The following is a 17,880-nucleotide window of genomic DNA, read 5'->3' as shown; positions in this document are numbered from 1 at the left end:
TGTGTCCGCTTCCACAATGTCAGCGCACTTGGATGGGTCAACGTTGATGCCTGCGGCAGAGAAGATGTGACCAAAAAGCACTATCTCATGGCAAAATAATTGGCATTTAGCTTGGTTAAGAGTGAGGACAGCTGAGTTCACTATTGTGAGAGTGGCATGGAGATGGTGGTGATGGGGTGCATGCACAAGGAGGTCGTTGCTGACATTGACGACTCCTTTGAGGCTAGCGAGAACCTCCCAGATAGCATTTTGGAACACCTCCGCCGCTGACGATATCCCAAACTTGAGTCTCTTGTGGTGGTGGAGACTGACATCTGTGGAGAACACCATAATATATCTGCTGTCTTTGTGGATTTCAAGCTTATGGTACCCCGCGTTTAGATCCAGCTTCGAGAACTACACAGAGCCATTGGTGTCGGCTATGAGGTCGTCAACTGTAGGGGATATGTTCCTTTCTCTTTTTATGGCCTGGTTGAGCAAGCGCATGTCTATCAGATTCGAATGCACCCTCGTTGTTTGGGCTTGTTCGTGATCACCATAGGACACACTCACGGGGTGGGGCCACACACCTTCTCGAGGACTTCTGCTACTTCCAACTTTTGCAGTTCCGTCCTCCTCCATGGCAGGACAGAGGTGAAAGGGCCCCTTGTGGAGGTGTCGTGCACCAGGGTGGACTGTGGGGTCAATAGGGAGGGGGACTTAAGATCCTGTCAGACAGCCCAGGGAGAGAAAAGGCAAGGAAAGTCCAGAGGGATGAGATCAACATTGCAGGAGAGGTCACTGAAGGCTGCGGCAAAATGAATGACGTGCAGGTGATCAGCAGTGTGATAGCTGAGGAGAGTGTCAGAATCTGAGAGGTGAAAAAAAACGTGCTGGTGAAGTCTACCACCAGTGGACTGGGTGTAGGCGAAAATGCAGGCTTTTGTTGGTCTCAGTTGGGGCTGTGGAACCAGAGTATGGAATTGCGCCAGGCTGATATTAACTGATGTCCCTGTGTCGATAGGACGGTGGCCAGGGTGCGGTCAAGCTGGACTCGGCCGGTCTGGCTGGAGTGGCACTCAGGCTTACCAGGGTAGAGAGAGCAACAGATCATGAAGATGTTATCATCCACCTTCTTGACATTGGGGCACCAGGGGCTGGGTTTGGGCAGTGTGCCTTCCAGGTCAGAGGCATGGTCATGGACAACAGATTTCTCCTCTTGGGTCTGGATGCACCACGATCCTAGTTAGGGGGTGTCCGATGACCGACTCAACAGACTTTGGCAAAGTGAATTGGGTGAAGATATGTGGAGCAGGTCTTGCCTCTGGCTGGGCAGTGATCAAGTGGATGTGGAGGAAACGCGCAGTAACAGGAGAGAGTCGTGCTGATGCAGAACCCAGGTTGCTGCGCTGTGGGAGTCCTTTGGAGACAGCCGCGCCACTTCAGCCTTGATGGGTCAAGGGGTAGGTTCCAGAGGGTTTTTGAAGCTCTAGGTCAATCTGATCTGCTCAATCACTGAACAGCTCGTGAGAGGGGGCAGGCATCAGGATTTCATTGAGGGGCATGTTGTGCCGGCATACGATGTGGCACTGTAGTGCAGCAGATCGGCAGCCCTGTATGATCTGACCACGCCCATTCTTCTGCAGATTGTTCTCCGTGCAGGTACTGGTGAGTTCTTGCAAGCGAGCATAGAAGACATTGATGGATTCACCCATGTACTGGTGTGCTTACCATAATATGCATCTTACAAAATCGGGGTTCATCCGGTGATCAAAGTATGCATTGAGGAGAGCGATTGCACTATCGTAATAGTCATTCGACAGGTTACAGAACAGTTGGAAGATTTCTTCCCCCACTTAGTACAGCATTTGGTTTTGCTGTCTGTATCCTTGGTGGCTTTTAAATAGTTTTCAGGTCAGCCTCCCACAAGTCCCACCAGAGGGCATCTATCGTAGGGTCACTCAATTCACTGAAAGTAGATAGCAGATAGGATGTGCCGCCAACAGCATGAGCAGGCATGAGGATGCTGAAGAAGGGGTGAGGGGAGCCTTGAGGCTGAGGTGCAGACTGTGCATCTGTATGCTGATAGGCATGGGTGGTCAGATGAGGGAGTCTGGCGACATTGAGATGACTGAGTTGTGTATGTACCATTTTCAGGTGACTAGTGCCGGAGGAGTGGGCACACACCAGGCAGGAGAATGTGATCTTGGGGCTATGCTGGCTGACAGAGCAGTAATGCATTCACTCACGTAGAGGTTCAGGCAGGGTGGCAGATAGACATGGGTGGCGGCTGGAAGGTAAAGGGGACCATCTGGGTGATGGCAGTTTGTGATTGAGGATGGAGAAAACCAGGGCCGCTTCTGGGTTATACACAGGACCCGCAGGTGGAAGCAGGTACCGGAGAAAAACCTTGGGGTCAGGGGCAGGGCTTGACACTGCACAGTCTTGGGGGTCACTGTCCTTGGAGGAAGCATGACGGCAGGCAGAGGTAGTGCTCAACAGGCGCATTGGTGGAAGGCAGTGGCGCAATGCAGGCCACTGTAGTGCGGGAGAAGATCGGGCTTTCCAACGCTCACAAATGCACAGTGACAACAAATGACGCAGGAGACTAAAATGAGCGAGTCAGGGTCATTCTCATTAGGACGAGCATTCATGGCCTCTTGTATATACTTTAGTATATACTTATAAGTGTATGTACTTTGTGGGCTCTGGAGATCGGCTCTAGGACTTGTCTGCTTCCGCTTAGGGACTTTTTTCCTGTTCTACTGCCTCTATTTAACTATCTTGATAGAAAACGACCAGTACAGGTTAGTAAAATACCAGAATTGGTTTCTGCTTGTTCAACTGCCTCTATTTAACTGTCTTGATAGAAAATGACCAGTAGAGGTCAGTAAAATACCAGAATTGCTTTCTGCACAGGGACTTTCTTTTTTATCTTGAGCCTAGCAGCGCATGCGCAGTAAGGCATGGTGTAATCACTGTATTAGCATTGATCACACCCCTTGCTCCCAATTGGTTACTTTGTGTGCCTGCCTAAATTCCCCTCTTTTCTGTGGCCAGTTTTCACATTTTTCCCTCCTTTCAGCGGACGGCTTCTGTCCCTGGCGACTGGCCCTGTTACTTAGATCCACTCCCTTCTGACCATGAAAGTCGGTTTGCTGCACTACTTATTCTTTTGCCTCGGTTTGCGTTTCCTAATCCCACCCGCCTCCTCCACGACCTCCTGGTTGTCACTGCTTTTCCTGGTCCCCTCCACCACCACCCGCACATCGCTAGCCAGCTGGAGCCGCGTTTCGAAGGGCAGTCTCCTAGTAACACCCTGCTGGCAGGTTGTATCGGCGCTGACAGCAGCGGTGCCTTTCTTCCCAGAGAGGTGTCAGGCCCCTCACACTGAGGAAGGCTTCATGGGGAGCCGTAGATACAGAGCACAATTTCTGTTTAAAGATGAATCCCCGGACGAGTGAGAGCCCCATCCCTCAGCCACTTTTCTCCTCATCAGTCTATGCTCACGACGGCTGCCGTTTCTGATGTCTCCCCGGCTGAGCAGTCAGCACCCAGTCTCGCCATTGCCCAGTGTCCCTCTAGTCTATGCTGACCATTTCACGCTCGACTTGCAGTACCCACTTCCCTGTCTGGTGCTTTATGTGGAGTCCTGTCTCAGGAGCAATCAATCCTCCTCCTCATGTGCCGTCACCGTGCCTCACTTGTAATTTATTTTGTTGCCAAAATACTAGCTCAAAATTAAAAATAGTTTTCACTACACACAAACCACCAACCACAAGAAATAAATGTGTCTCCTTTTCACAACTCTTTATCATTTGTGAAAAGCGGTGTTTTAGTGCATTGGTTCCGCCAAATGAATTTGAATGTTATAATATACTTAAATATTTTAAATCCTTTTTAGGTCGAGCCTGGAATTCGCATCCAAAGGATGCGGTCCAGGTGGAGAACTATAGCTAGCTGACTCGGGGGAATGAAGGACAAGAAAGTGCCACGCGCTTCTCTCCGGCTGGATTTCACTGCGTGCACGCGCACCCACATTCACGCATGCGCACAGCCACACGCATACACAGCCACACGCATACACAGGCGCATACACAGCCACACGCATACACAGGCACACACACACCCCCTCCTCCCCCCCCCACAGTCACACACACACACGCATACACACAGACTCCAAGACACATACACACACGCACGCTCACACACAGCCCCCCCGCCGCACGCGCGCACAAGGCAAAGCCCCACTCACCGGCTTCCTTGGTGCGGCGGCTCTCCTCTCATCGGCAGCTGCAGGGCCCGGCAGCAGGACTCTTCCTCCCTCCTTCGGCACCGGGGCGCAGGGTAGGCTCCTGCCTGCTCCGGTGCTCCAAACAGCCGCGGCTCTTCCGTGGAAGGCGGGGTAGGCTCCCGCCCTCCTACTTCCTGTTTCCGGTTGTCCCGCCCGGCCTGCCTGACTTCCTGGTCGCAGGCCGGCGGCGATGTTCCGTTTGTACCGGGCTCAGGCCCGCACCATCGCGCTGCCTGTACTGTGCAGCACTATGCAGGGATGTCCCTTTCCCACCACCTCGTTCCTCCCAGGCCAGCTGTTGTGGGACGGCCTGACATGGATGTGTTCTTAATTCTAGATTAGATTGTATTACTAAATGCACGCAGTTTAGCCATTTGAAAGCGTATGTAAATCCAACTCGAACAAGAGGGGGCGCGTTTAATCATTCCTTACGCCATTCTATAGCACTTCAGCGCTTTCTCTTTAAATTGTGTTTATTGTCCTAATTATTGGCCACATGTGCAGCTTGCAAACGAGGCTGCTGACGCAGGTCTTCCAAACCGCAGATGTAACGTCCTGCTGCAACAAAACCCTAACCTTCTGGGCAGCGGTCCACACCAGTGCCACGTGTGATCCTCGCCATGGGCACTTCTGGGGAAGGCCAGGTGAAGCTGTTGTTTGGCACAAGCTACTGTTTATATCTGGATTGCACTGGGCTTTTGAAACGACTCACTTGGATGAAGTGCAAGATTACATTCAAAATGAAAACACTGCAGATGACTTGAGTGTGTCATGTGAGTAGCTCCTAAGTATACATTACTTTTTTTTTGCTCGCTTTATTATGGCAGCCTGCTTGGGAAGAAATGATTCCTGTTGAGACTGTGGAGACCTCTCCTGATTGATTTGAGTGTTACAGCAGACCAAATCACGGCAAAGCTGTGCGATCACGCTTTTGTGCCTTCCGCCATTCAAAGCAAAAGTTGAAAATAACGTCATGTGTGCATACCCTCTCTCTGAACAAGGCGTTATCATGCGAAGCACGTGGGCATCTACAAGATAATTAGTAATCACATCGTTTATTTAATTACTTGAAGGCATTTACAATGGTGATCCTAGTCCGGGGGAATTAAAAATGCTTCAAGCAGAACAAGGAACATATTCTGAACCATTATCCACTTACCATGTGCCACTTACATGCTCCAAGCATGTGACATGCTCACACTGCTTCACAAACCATAACACACACAGCCAATTTAACTAACACCCATCATATAATTTACACAGCACAATGCCACAGAACCTCTCATGAGCACACTTATCTCAACATACCTACAATAATGTAACCTTATACACAGCAGAACATGTACCGTTACACATACACTATTATTCTATAACACATACTCTTGCATAAACAAGTCCCATCCCACACAGTCGCACATATACAGGCTCACACACCTTTTAATGGTAGCTTTTAGTCTTGATCATATTGCACGTACTGTTCTTTTGCAGTATGTGATGAAATGTACACTCACTGCTACCTGAATTCTGCAGGTGGAGGGGTTGGGTGTGTGTGTGTCCGCTTTGGCACTCTTAATGCTGCCGCCTGCCTGTACATCTTTGTTTTAGATAAACTTGTAATGTTGCTGCCAATGGTGTACCCGTGTTCTAGGTAATGCTTGTTAAAAAATATAGTGGGAGGTTACCCAGGAGTATGATTTTGGACTGATTTATTCTGTGGCACTGAACCGGTCTTCACCAGAAAGGAGACAAGACCGTTAAAATCCTTTGATAGTGTCTTTGAGTGATGATGTTGTAGTTAAGTATATGTAATGTAATGTTTACCTCGGAAAAGGTGACCTATGCAATATTTAGCAGGCATATTTTGAGTCTATTTGAGTGGATTTGGCATTTGAAGCACACTAAACTCTTTGCTTGTTCCTGTTGACCTGAAAGTGCCACTTTGGGTATAATGCTGCATTATGCTCTTTTTTAACATATGTAAAAGGGTACACAGACATAATTTCGACTCCAAAAATATCGACATACACAAATATCGAGTCAAAATTATAGACTAGACAAAATATCGACCAGACATAATATCGACTACAAAAATATCGATTACTATCGATATTAATAGCAAAAATATCGAATCAAAAATATAGACTAGACACAATATCGAGTAGATAGAATATAGACAACAAAAATATGTCAAATTAGGTATTTTATAATTTGTAATAATTGTGTAATATAAATCTGTAGCGGGTTGTGGGTTTATAGGGGAATAGGGTGGGAAGTAATTTAAATATAATTATATAAATATGTAATATAATAGTAATTGTTAATTAATTAATAATTGTTAATTAATTAAATTATAATTGGTAATTAATAATAATTGAATAATTGATAAATCATTACTTTTTACTATATTATTTTTTTAGTGGGTTGTGGGTTTATAGGGGAATAGGGTGGGAAGTAATTTAAATTTAATTAATTAAATATGTAAATTAATAATAATTGATAATTAATTATTATTTGGTAAATAATTAAAATATAATTGGTAATTATAAATATTTAAAGAATAAATAAATAATAATTAGTAAATTAATTTCTGTAGTGGGTTGTGAGTTTATAGGGGGATAGGGTGGGGAGTAATTTAATAATAACTAATTAAATATGTTAATTATTAAATTTGTTAATTAATTAATAATTGACCATTAAATAAAATTTACTTCGTAAATAAAAGTAATTGGTTTTGGAAATTAAATTTAAGTTTTGGGTTTTTGGGTAAAGGGGTATTTTTAGAGTTCAGGGTCAGTTTTGGGTTTTTGGGTAAAGGGGTATTTTTAGGGTTCAGGGTCAGTTTTGGGTTTTTGGGTAAAGGGGTATTTTTAGGGTTCAGGGTCAGTTTTTAGTTTTTGGGTAAAGGGGTATTTTTAGGGTTCAGGATCAGTTTTTGGTTTTTGGGTAAAGGGGTATTTTTAGGGTTCAGGGTCAGTTTTTAGTTTTTGGGTAAAGGGGTATTTTTAGGGTTCAGGGTTAGTTTTTAGTTTTTGGGTAAAGGGGTATTTTTAGGGTTCAGGGTCAGTTTTTAGTTTTTGGGTAAAGGGGTATTTTTAGGGTTCAGGGTCAGTTTTTAGTTTTTGGGTAAAGGGGTATTTTTAGGGTTCAGGGTCAGTTTTTAGTTTTGGGGTAAAGGGGTATTTTTAGGGTTCAGGGTCAGTTTTTAGTTTTTGGATAAAGGGGTATTTTTAGGGTTCAGGGTCAGTTTTTAGTTTTTGGGTAAAGGGGCATTTTTAGGGTTCGGGGTCAGTTTTGGGTTTTTGGCGTACAGGGGTACAGTGTAAAAATAAAGTAAAATTAAATTTAAATTAAATTAATTTAATGAAATTAAATTAAATTAAATTATATTATATTAATATGTTTATTTAATAATATGTTTATATATATGTATTATTTTTGGTGATATAATTTTTTTTATTTATATTAATTATTTATTAATATTACATTTATTTAATAATTATTTCTAAGTTTATATTAAATATATTTATATATATTATTTTTAACTTAATTTTAAGACATTTAAAAAAATCGATATTTTTACAGTCTATATTTTTGTAAGTCGATATTCTGGAGTCGATATTTTGGTACTTACCTGTTTGAAGATAGGCTGTCGATATTTTGTACTTCAATATTTTTGACTCAATATTTTTGTATGTCGATTTTTTTGATTTCGATATTCTGTCAGTGATCCATGTAAAAGGAATGCTTTGGCTTTTTTTTAACATCGGCACGAGTAATACGTACTTGTCAAGTGGCAGTTTCCAAACTTTTCGCCCAATAACGCACAACAGTTACATCAAAGAACACATACTGCTAAAACGAGGCAGACCTATTGGCATTGCCCGTGCATGTTTTCTACGGCCCCTGCAAGGCATGTATATAAATTACCTGCAGTTTCCTGACAGCACCGTTCCCCATTTGTGTGTGTTAGTTATTGTCTGTATATGCTTTTATTATTACTTTGAAATCCTTCACTCCTTCAAGGTGCTCATTTTTATACAAACAAAACTTAACTACTGCATAAAAAAAAACATTGCCATTTACAATAGGGCCCCATTAGGATGGCGGGCGGACTTTGCCCGCCCGCCATCCTCACGGTACTTGGGACCGGCCGCCATGAGGGCGGGGGTCCCGTTGGCAGCATTAGGATGCGCCCGCCACAGTGGCGGGCGCATCCTGTATTCCCATCATTGTGGCGGGCGGTGCACTCTGCACCGCCCGCCACAATGCTGAAAAAGCATTGCAGCATTTGCATGACGAAAGCGGCAGGCACCGCGCGGTGCCTGCCGCTTTCATTATGCAAATGCAGGGGGGTACCATAGGTACCCCCCTGTGTGCACCCCCCTACTGTGCTGCACTCTGGGGGCCCGTAGGGGGCCCCCAGAGTGAAGTCCGCCTGCCTTTCCGTGGCGGCATTGCCGCCACGGAAAGGCATTGTCGGATGCCTATTCTAATATGGCTGGCGGTGTCTGATAGACACCGCCACCATGTTATCACTTATCCGCCCCGGCCGCCAGGCGACCGGGGCGGAAAACAGGCGGGCGGTGTTTCTGACCGCTGCGGTCCCCTCCGCCATCCTAATCAGGCGGAGGGGATATCGAGAGTGGTTGTCGGGCGGATTGCCTCCGCCAGGGTGGCGGTGGCCACCGCCACCCTGGCGGAGGCAATCCGCCCGACATCCTAATGGAAAGCTCAAACTTTTCTAATGCGAGACCTATTGCATTGCAAATGCTTGTTAACTTTGCATTAGAATGAAAACTTTTATAATTTTACTGCTTAAACTTTTATATCATGTATCAAATATTTGTGCTTCTCAGTAGCGAACTAAATCAAATAAACTTAAACTTGTATTTTGTCATGCCACCCTCCTCCAACAGAGCCCATGGTGAAACTTCAAAGCGGTGATACATCCAACCGCCTGAAGCAGATTGAGCAGCAAGCGCAGGACGACAGATGAAGATTCGTTCTTTCTGTGTCTTTGTGGAGCGGAAAATCTTTAATTCACGGGTACTAGTGGGAGACCAGGGGGCATGAGAGAGGAACACACGAGTCTGCTGGATACAAGCAGAATGTACTTACATTGTGAAAGACAACAATTGCAATTGTTCCTAAATAGAAAACCTAAACTCTGCTTCAAAATACGCTTCTAATTATCACTAGTAAAAGCTCCTCTTTTCTTCTGCGCGCAGGTAAAATTTCAAAAATACGTTAGTTGATAGTTGGGTTAACTTCAAGTTAACTTGAAACTGCAACTAAAATACTTGCATTCTAGCAGTTGCAGTTCTGCTTATAAGTTTATAACTGCACAAACCAGAACGCAAAGAAACGCAATGACTAGGGTACTTGTGGATTAAAAATGTGATGGGATCACTTGGGCATTTTGCCACTGGGAATGCTGTGCCATTAAAGTATAACTAAATTTGAATTATGCAGATAGGCTCCAAATCCTATGCCTTGGGAATATTGTTTTAAAGAAAGCTGTCATGTCCTCACTTGCAAAATTCTTACTGGCAGATCATCATTCTGTAGTTACTGGGATACCAGGGGTACAGCTGGGCTCAGGGGGTTCGCGTATGCTGAAGACAGCAGGTTTAGAAAGGAGTTCGAGTAATATTGACATGTCTTGAGCATCCCATTCAGCTTCTGAATGTGAAACATTGAGAGCTTGAATAGCGCCACGTGTCCCATGTTGTGTATGATACCTTCAGCTGTAAGTATGAACAATTAAGCCCCAGAATGTAACCTACTATAAAGCAAAATGTCTGGAATAGCTGAAGGTGTTTTATCTTCAGAAAAGTAACAGTCAGCAAATAAATATCATATTAGTTATTTTTCAGATGCTAATAAAAGCGATATAATGTCTGTAAGAAATGCTGTATAATTGTACCTCAAAATACAAATTTGTATTTTAATACCACTAAAAAGGATTGCAAGCTCTTGTTTCTTAACGTTTAGTTCTTTTTTTATAGTTTAACTCCACCCCTTGCTTTATTTTTGCTCTTCTGCACGTTTTATTCATAAACTCTTTCGAATACACTCACTGGACTCACTGTTAGAAGCTTCAGGGTGTTTGGTTTTCTGATATGACCCTCTGAGCTTCCACTCCAACTGGATTTTAAGGTCTTTTACCACAGACCACCTCTACATCATTGCACCAGCACAGCACCAAGTCAGCACCAGCACAGCCCCACCACAGCTTCAGTGCAGCACACCTAAGCACCAGCACAGCATCACCTCAGCACCAACTCAGTATTACTCAGCACCACCTGAGCATCAGCTCAGCACCAGCACAGCACCACCGCCTCAGCATCACTCAGGACTAGCTCAGTATCCTCAGCGTCGCCTAAGCATCATCTACGTACCAGCCCGCCACCACCTTAGCACCACCTCAGCATCACTCAGCTCCCCATCAGTCCGGCCTCGGAATGTGGCATCTGTTAATTCTCCCTTATTGTCCTTTCGCAGCTCATGTTGTAATTCAGGTACTAGTTCCCAACCATCACCCTCCCATTATTTATGTCCCCCACCCCTACCCGTGCATAACAAAAAAAAGCTATAACAAACAAGCATTAGATCAGGCAGGAATAAGTCGCCAGAAATGCAAGGACAGAAAAATTTGAAAATATTTTTATGTTCATTCTAATTTTTAATAGGGTTGTTCAATGTACATAATGTCTTCTTCGTTACATATATATATGAGGAAACAAGAGTGCTTATAACACTTTTGTATTGTTACTTTTCAACATGCTGTAGTGCAACATAGCTTAAAGACTTTGGCAAAGCCATTAGCTCTGGCTAAACACTTATACGGTCCTAAAGGTGAGACCTATTGGCTATGCCAGTGCTTGTTTTCATTCATTCGCCCGACTTCCAATGTGAGGTCAGGGCAAGCGTGCATGTATGCAAGCGTGAGGCATGCCCTAGCACCATACTACAGTGCCCACAAAAAATGCATCAATATTAACAAGATACAGAAACATTTGTGCATTGACATGGTGATAAACAGTCCGTTTGAAGGATACCCAACACATCTTTTTACTTGAGGTTGGCATCATCTGGGTTGCCGATTCTGCCGCTATTATTTAAAAGTGAAATGTAACTTCTTAGCAGCGAGCACATGTCCACTTGTGATCTCCAGTTCATCTTAGAAACGTAACTTGAAGACGTAGCCTTCCAAATGATGTTCTTGTACGTGAATGCATCAACTGTGTAACCATGTCAAAATCAAAACATAATTTTATCTTGAGAAAGAGAAAAGTCACAAACCTTGCAGTTAAAGATGATGAGGTGGCAATTGTCTGGCAAATTTTTATCATGGCCATTTTACACAGATCAGCTGCAGAACCTAGGAAATATGGTTGAATATATCTATTGAAATAAACTGTTTTTTCAATTGTTTTTATAAGAATTATAAAAGACAGAAATGCTCTACATCAATAACATGTGTTTCACTTTAGCTCAGGAATAACACTGATGGAATGTAAGTCACTGCATGTAACTGTTGCACCATCAATTGAATTTTTGTGCAGATTAATAACCAAATATATTTACAGGGGCATATTTATCAAGGTTTTGAGTCACCGTTGCGCCACGCAAGGGGAGGCAAGGGCGATGCAAAGCCTCAATGAGATATATCAAGTCACACAAGGCCACCTTGCACGACTCTGAGCGGCCTGATAACTCTAGAGTAAGGCAGGGAAGTGCAAATCGCTGCCTCACATTACTCCGCGGCAGGGGGGGTGCCATGAGTGGAGTGTGGGTGTTCCCATGCATCCACCCATGGATTCTGACACATTCCTAGATTTACCAACATTGGTAGACCTGGGAATGAATCAGAATTGTTTACCTCCCCACCAGAGGTGCATCGAGGAGAAATGTCTTTATTTCTGCAGCACATTTAGAAAGAGGAAAAATGCATTTGAGCATTGTTTTTGTGCAGGAAGATGTCCCTTCCTGCACAAAAACAATCCTGTCTGCAACACAGGCACCTGTGCAACATTAGGCAAGGGCACCTGTGTTGGACCTAGGGAACCAAAAGTGCGCCAGTGCTAGGAAAGGACTGGAATGCGCCCTATAATTGTATATACTGAGCATTTCTGACCTTTTCCTTTCACTCAGCGAAGCAGGTGGCTTGCTGCATTGCATGAATTTTTGATAAATATGGACCATAGTTTACTTAGTGCTTCAAATCTAATAAACTAGTAAAGATACTTTTAAGAGTACAATTTATCTTTTAAAAAAAAGAAACACTTCATATATGAACATGTTTTTAACGTTTGATTGCCAGTCAACAAATTCCAACCATACAATAAACACCAACAACTGTTATTTGGTATTGTTAAAATAGCATCAGTAACTAAAAAAAGACCAAGTGATATTGTGAGATAATGTCAAAGTTAGATTGACCGAGCCAAATGTGAAGGCCATATCAACAGGGATGGGTGATTATGTACACAATAATGCCCACACTAGTATTTACTAAAGCTATTAGGACATGCCTTTGGGGTTCTTGGTGGATCCCCCAGAACCTGGTGTAAGGGATTAACTGTGTGAACAGGAGACACAACGGCCATTCATGGCTCCAGCTCAAACTATTGTTTTAATATGAGAAGATGCTAAGGGGAGGAGGTATCAAGATTTATTCTCATCATAGACAGGGGAAAATGAGTATGAGTTGGGCTGTAATGGCTGGGAAACACATGAGAACAGGCCACTGGAAACTGGAAGCACAATCACGATAAACTTCTGAACAGGTTTTGTCTATATGTACTTACTTCCTTGTTTGGAGTGCACTTCTGGGTGAGATTAGGAACAATCAGGGGCAGATTTACAAGCCCCTTGCATCACTTTTGCGTTAAGTTGCGTCACTTTTGGGACGGTGCGGCGGCGTAATAGTTGTGGCCTATTTACAATGTTAGGGTACAAGTGCTGTCAAGGGATTTATTTACGTATTATGATTTAGATTATTGATGTACTAAGTTGGTGAGGTCAAAAAAATGAAAACCTTAGGTGGTGATTAATTCCAACTATTTGATACCTTAGTCCTGTGGTTCCGAAACTGTGCGCCGCGGCACCCCGTTGCGCCGTAATGAGGTACCAGGGGCGCCACACACACTAGGGTGACCAACCGTCCCTACGCCTTTTATCTGTAATTTTGACCATCACAGGGAGCAGCGCTGCTCCCTGTGAGAGGTTTCACCCCCCTGATGGAGCTGCCTCGCACTCCTCCAGAAGCACAAGAGCAGCCCCTCCCGCCCATTGTAATTCAGTATGCCGCTGATTGCCACTTACTGAATGTCAATGGGGCAGTCTGGGGGTGTGACACCATGTGGCGGCCTCCTCCTGCCTCAGGGTACAGAAGGGCAATCTGTACGATAAAAAGTAAAACGCCCAAGCGTTAGAAAATACTTCATTCAAAGAAGCCTGAAAAACAAGTTAAAAAGAACGGGTTATCGTTCTCTCACTGTCCTGTCATTTTAGAACTGAAGTATTTTCAATATTGTATTCAACAAAGCCATGGTTGCTACTTTTTTTTTTAAGGAACTAGCAACCATTGACAAAGCCAATAGCCCTGGCTTGTTGAGGTGTAATGATACTTGCTGTATTATATATCTGGATGCAATGACAGAAACAACATAATACCAGTTAGCCTAGGTGTTTTAAACTGCGCTCTTAATTACATCAAACAACTCCTTTGAAGAGACCCCCCAGTTTTTTTACACCGCTTAAAGCCCTGGAAACCACACCATGTTACAGTAATCTCACATCCTGGCACTGTGCATCATGCATGACTTCTACGTTTTCAGTCTGCCTATGTGCAGGGGCATAGTGAACTCTCCACCAGCCCACCCCTTGCTGTAGTTCATTCTTGATGGGCCTCTTCTGCCTGCAACTCTGCAGACAAAGGCTCAGCTCATAATGTGAAAAGGTGGGTGAATAATAAGTGAAGGAATGTCTGAATGGCTGGATGGATTACTGAAAGGATGAATGCATGAATGAAAGGGGGAATGGATAGATAATGAAAGAAAGAATGGATGGATGAGTGAATGAATGGAAGTATGGATGAGAGAAAAGGTAAATAGATGGATGTATGGGTGGAAGGATAGATGGATGGGTAAAGTGTGGATGGATGTGTGAAAGGATGGATGGATGAGTGAAAGGGCAGCTGATGGGCGAGTGAATTGGTGGATGGGTGTGTGAAAGGATGGATGGGTGGATGAATGAAAGGGTAGATGATGGGCAAGTGAATGGGTGGATGGATGAATTGATAAGTGAAATGGTGAATGGATGGATGAGTGAAAGGGTGGATGTAAGGATTGATGAGTTAGTGAAAGGGGGTAGATGGACAAAAGGATGGATAGATGAGTGAAGTGAAAGGGTGGATGGAGGAGAGAACGGATGGCTGGATGAGTGAAAGAATGGATGAGTAATAGGATCAATGGATGTATTTATGAATGGATGAGTAAATGGGTGGGTAGATGGATGGATAAGTGGAAGGGGGATGGAGAGAGAAAGGGAGGATGAATGACTGAAAGGGTGAATGGGTGGAAGGATAAATGACTGGGTGAATGGATGAGTAAGTGAATGGGTGGATGGATGAGTAAGTAAAAGGATGGCTGGGTGGAAGAGTGGATGGATGGATTATTGTACAGATGGATGGGGTGAAAGGGTGGGTAGATGAATAATGGATGGATGAGTGAAAGGGTGGATGGAGGGATGGATGAGTGAAATGATGGACGGAAGGATATATGGTGGAAAGGTGTGCAAATGGTTGAATATGTGTTTGGATATAGATGGGCACACAGATGGAAGGACAGACCTTTTTAGTGTAAAAATAAGGCTGGGGATACTGATTACGACAGACCAAACTCAATGTTCCATTTTCTCAGAAGGTACTGAAAGCAGCAGCTGGCATAAATAGGGGTTTGGGACCAGGCACTCTGTTGGGGAAAAATCGATGGATTGGGATGCAGCCAAAGTGATTGCCAGTGGATGAGATTAATAATTCAAGCATTCCAACCATTATAATACCTTCATAGCGTCCTAAATACTTTAAGGAAGATAACAGGAGGTACACACCACCCACCCACCCACCGGTAAAAAAATGGTGGGGAGCCACGGCCAACTGCCGATTAGGTCAGGGGAGCCACAGGTCAAAAAAGTTTAGGAACCACTGCCTTAGTCTAATGGTGACAATAAATCAGGGGGGCGTGGCTTGGACGCCGATGGAGTGGGTCGCCTGAGCGCTGGGCTCCGCGATCGAGCCTCTAATTATCCTGCTAAAACACCTCTGAGCCCCCCATCTCTCCAGATAAGACGGGGGAAGGGGATCCCCTACGGAGGATCTAAGAAACGCTGTTTGATCGGCCCTACAGACCCGGAGATGATTGCCGGCGCGCTGGCCGGGGCGCCCTGAGGGAGCAACTAAAATGGCGGCCGTGAGGAGGCTCTAAATCCTTGCACGGCCGAGACCGCGATTGCACCCCCGGGCACTTGATGGCTCCGATTCTGATGCCGGAGCCGAGAGACGTGGCCTGAGGAGACGGCTGGCGGCCGAAGGTACGACGCACAGTACTGCCACTTGGGATCTGCCGGCCTGAGGCTAGGGATCGTGCTGATATGGCGCGGGCTCCCGCATTGAAAGTGCGGAGTTCGGGCCCGCCTGAGGGGGAAGCCTTACTTGCCAGGCCCATCGGGGCTAATGAAACCTGCAGTGCGCTCCCGGCGGACTTCACACCCTGAACGGTGCGATCGTGAGGAGAGCCACGGACCGCTTCCCCCCCCTGCCAGTCAGCCCGGAGTGCGGGGAGAGCCTCGGGATTCCCCCGAGAGCCGTGGATGCTGGCTAGAGATCTGGTCGCAACGAGAGGTTGCAAATTGGGGGAGCAACCTCGGGACCCCAGTTGGACACATCCTGAGGGGACGAACCCGGTGGCGCTTCGTTGCGTCAGAAGACCCGGGGGGGGGGGTGAACCGGCGCCTAGACACCCGGTGTTTGGAGACGGAGGCCGCGGCGACGTCCAGCATGCTGGGGCCCAGACACTAAGTAAGGCTCCCGCTGAGTTTCCCCCTGCATTCGCGGCGGCAGAACGCTATGGTAACGCTTCAGGGACCACTTGGGCAAGCACAAGAGAGGTGATGGAGACCGCGGAGAGGACACCGCGAAGCGGAAGCGAGACGGGGCAGTGCAATCCCGCGGCAGCTAGATCGAAGAAACAATCTGCGAGGACCCCTGAGAAAATCCGAACACCGTACGTAGGTAGATGTGAACTGCCCCTAAGGACACTGCTCGGGGGGCCATGGCAGAGGCTGGCGACTACACTGAGGCGATTGCCTCTTCCGGAGGGAGCGGGAAGGGGTGCACCAGCGGTCGCAACACTGGATGAGGGCAGCTAAGAGTGCTCGAAATGCCTTATTGATGCTGTGCACCCCTCGCAAGTACTCCCTTCCTCCCCTTCCATCGAGCCCCTGGGCCCTGTACTACTTCTGCTACAACAAGAGGTGTGCGGCAAGCCGTTACTAGCAGACGTGCATCAGCGGGTGTTCGCAGTATAGATAGTGATCTATAGAGCTGACACTGGGGAGCACACGACGACCGGCCTTCAGTGGGTTGCTCTGAGATCTGACCACCTGCTATGCCTCAAGATGGATCCTGAGTAATTGCCCCATACCACTAAGACAATTCTGTTCCTTGCAATTCGGAGCACTGTCGGGGTGGGCTTGCACTCTTTTGAACTGTTGCGGGTGACAACCGTGCACACGGCCGCTTTCTAGGATCGCTCTTCTACATCGTTGCTGGCGGCCCCTGCGCTGGACGCACCTGGGTGGCGATTCACACCGCCAATAGGGCAAAGATCTGAAAACGTCAAGCCGAACGGAGTCCCCCTGACACTGGGCTACATCTCCCTATCCAGTAGCAGCGAAAAGTACAGCATACCACCAACATGGGAAAACCTAAAGGGAGTAAAGGCAGTGGTCCACCCACGTCAGATACTGAGACGTCGGACAAGGGGGACCACTCTGTCCCAGATCACACGCGAGACCCTCAACTTCAACTTCAGCTGGACAAAATCCTGACAGCGATAACGGATACCCGCGCGGCGCTCCAACAGGATATTGCGCAGGTTGCCACGGGACTGGGTCTATTGAGGGCCGACCATGGTAAACTGACCGACAGAGTCAAGGTGATAGAAGATACGGTCCATACCCTGGCGCCTGCGCAAAAAGCCCTCTCGACCACTATGACCAACATGCCGGACCGCATGGATGCACTGGAGAGAAGAGCTGAGGAGGCGGAAGAGCGTAATCGCCGAAACAACATCCGGATAGTAGGCCTTCTGGAGAAAGTGGAAGGGAGGGACATGGTACACTATCTTGAAGACTGGCTCCGGACGACGGTGGCGCCGGAGGGCCTATCCACTTTCTACACACTGGAACGGGCTCATAGAGTCCCAGCCAAGCCGCCACAACAAGGCCGGCCTTCACGTCCGGTGGTGGCCCGACTGTTACATTACCGGGACAGAGATCTGTTACTCCAGAATGCACGCAGGAATGGCCCCTTTCAAGTG

General features: G+C 46.2%; 1 protein-coding gene across 1 annotated transcript in view; it reads right to left on the bottom strand.

Annotated features, from left to right (window-relative positions):
- Positions 1-17,880, bottom strand: part of POLN (DNA polymerase nu) — a 2,689,548-nt gene that overhangs the window by 464,324 nt on the left and 2,207,344 nt on the right. Inside the window, exon 27 of the mRNA XM_078678603.1 lies at positions 11,579-11,657. Coding sequence (XP_078534729.1) covers positions 11,579-11,657 — 79 coding nt within the window. The remainder of the gene's footprint in view (positions 1-11,578; positions 11,658-17,880) is intronic.

The sequence above is a fragment of the Lissotriton helveticus genome, chromosome 2_2, assembly GCF_964261635.1.
Source record: "Lissotriton helveticus chromosome 2_2, aLisHel1.1, whole genome shotgun sequence".
In the NCBI taxonomy this organism is placed as follows: Eukaryota; Metazoa; Chordata; class Amphibia; order Caudata; family Salamandridae; genus Lissotriton; species Lissotriton helveticus.
Note: the sequence above shows the minus strand (reverse complement) of the source record. Positions and strands in the feature narration are given on the sequence as shown.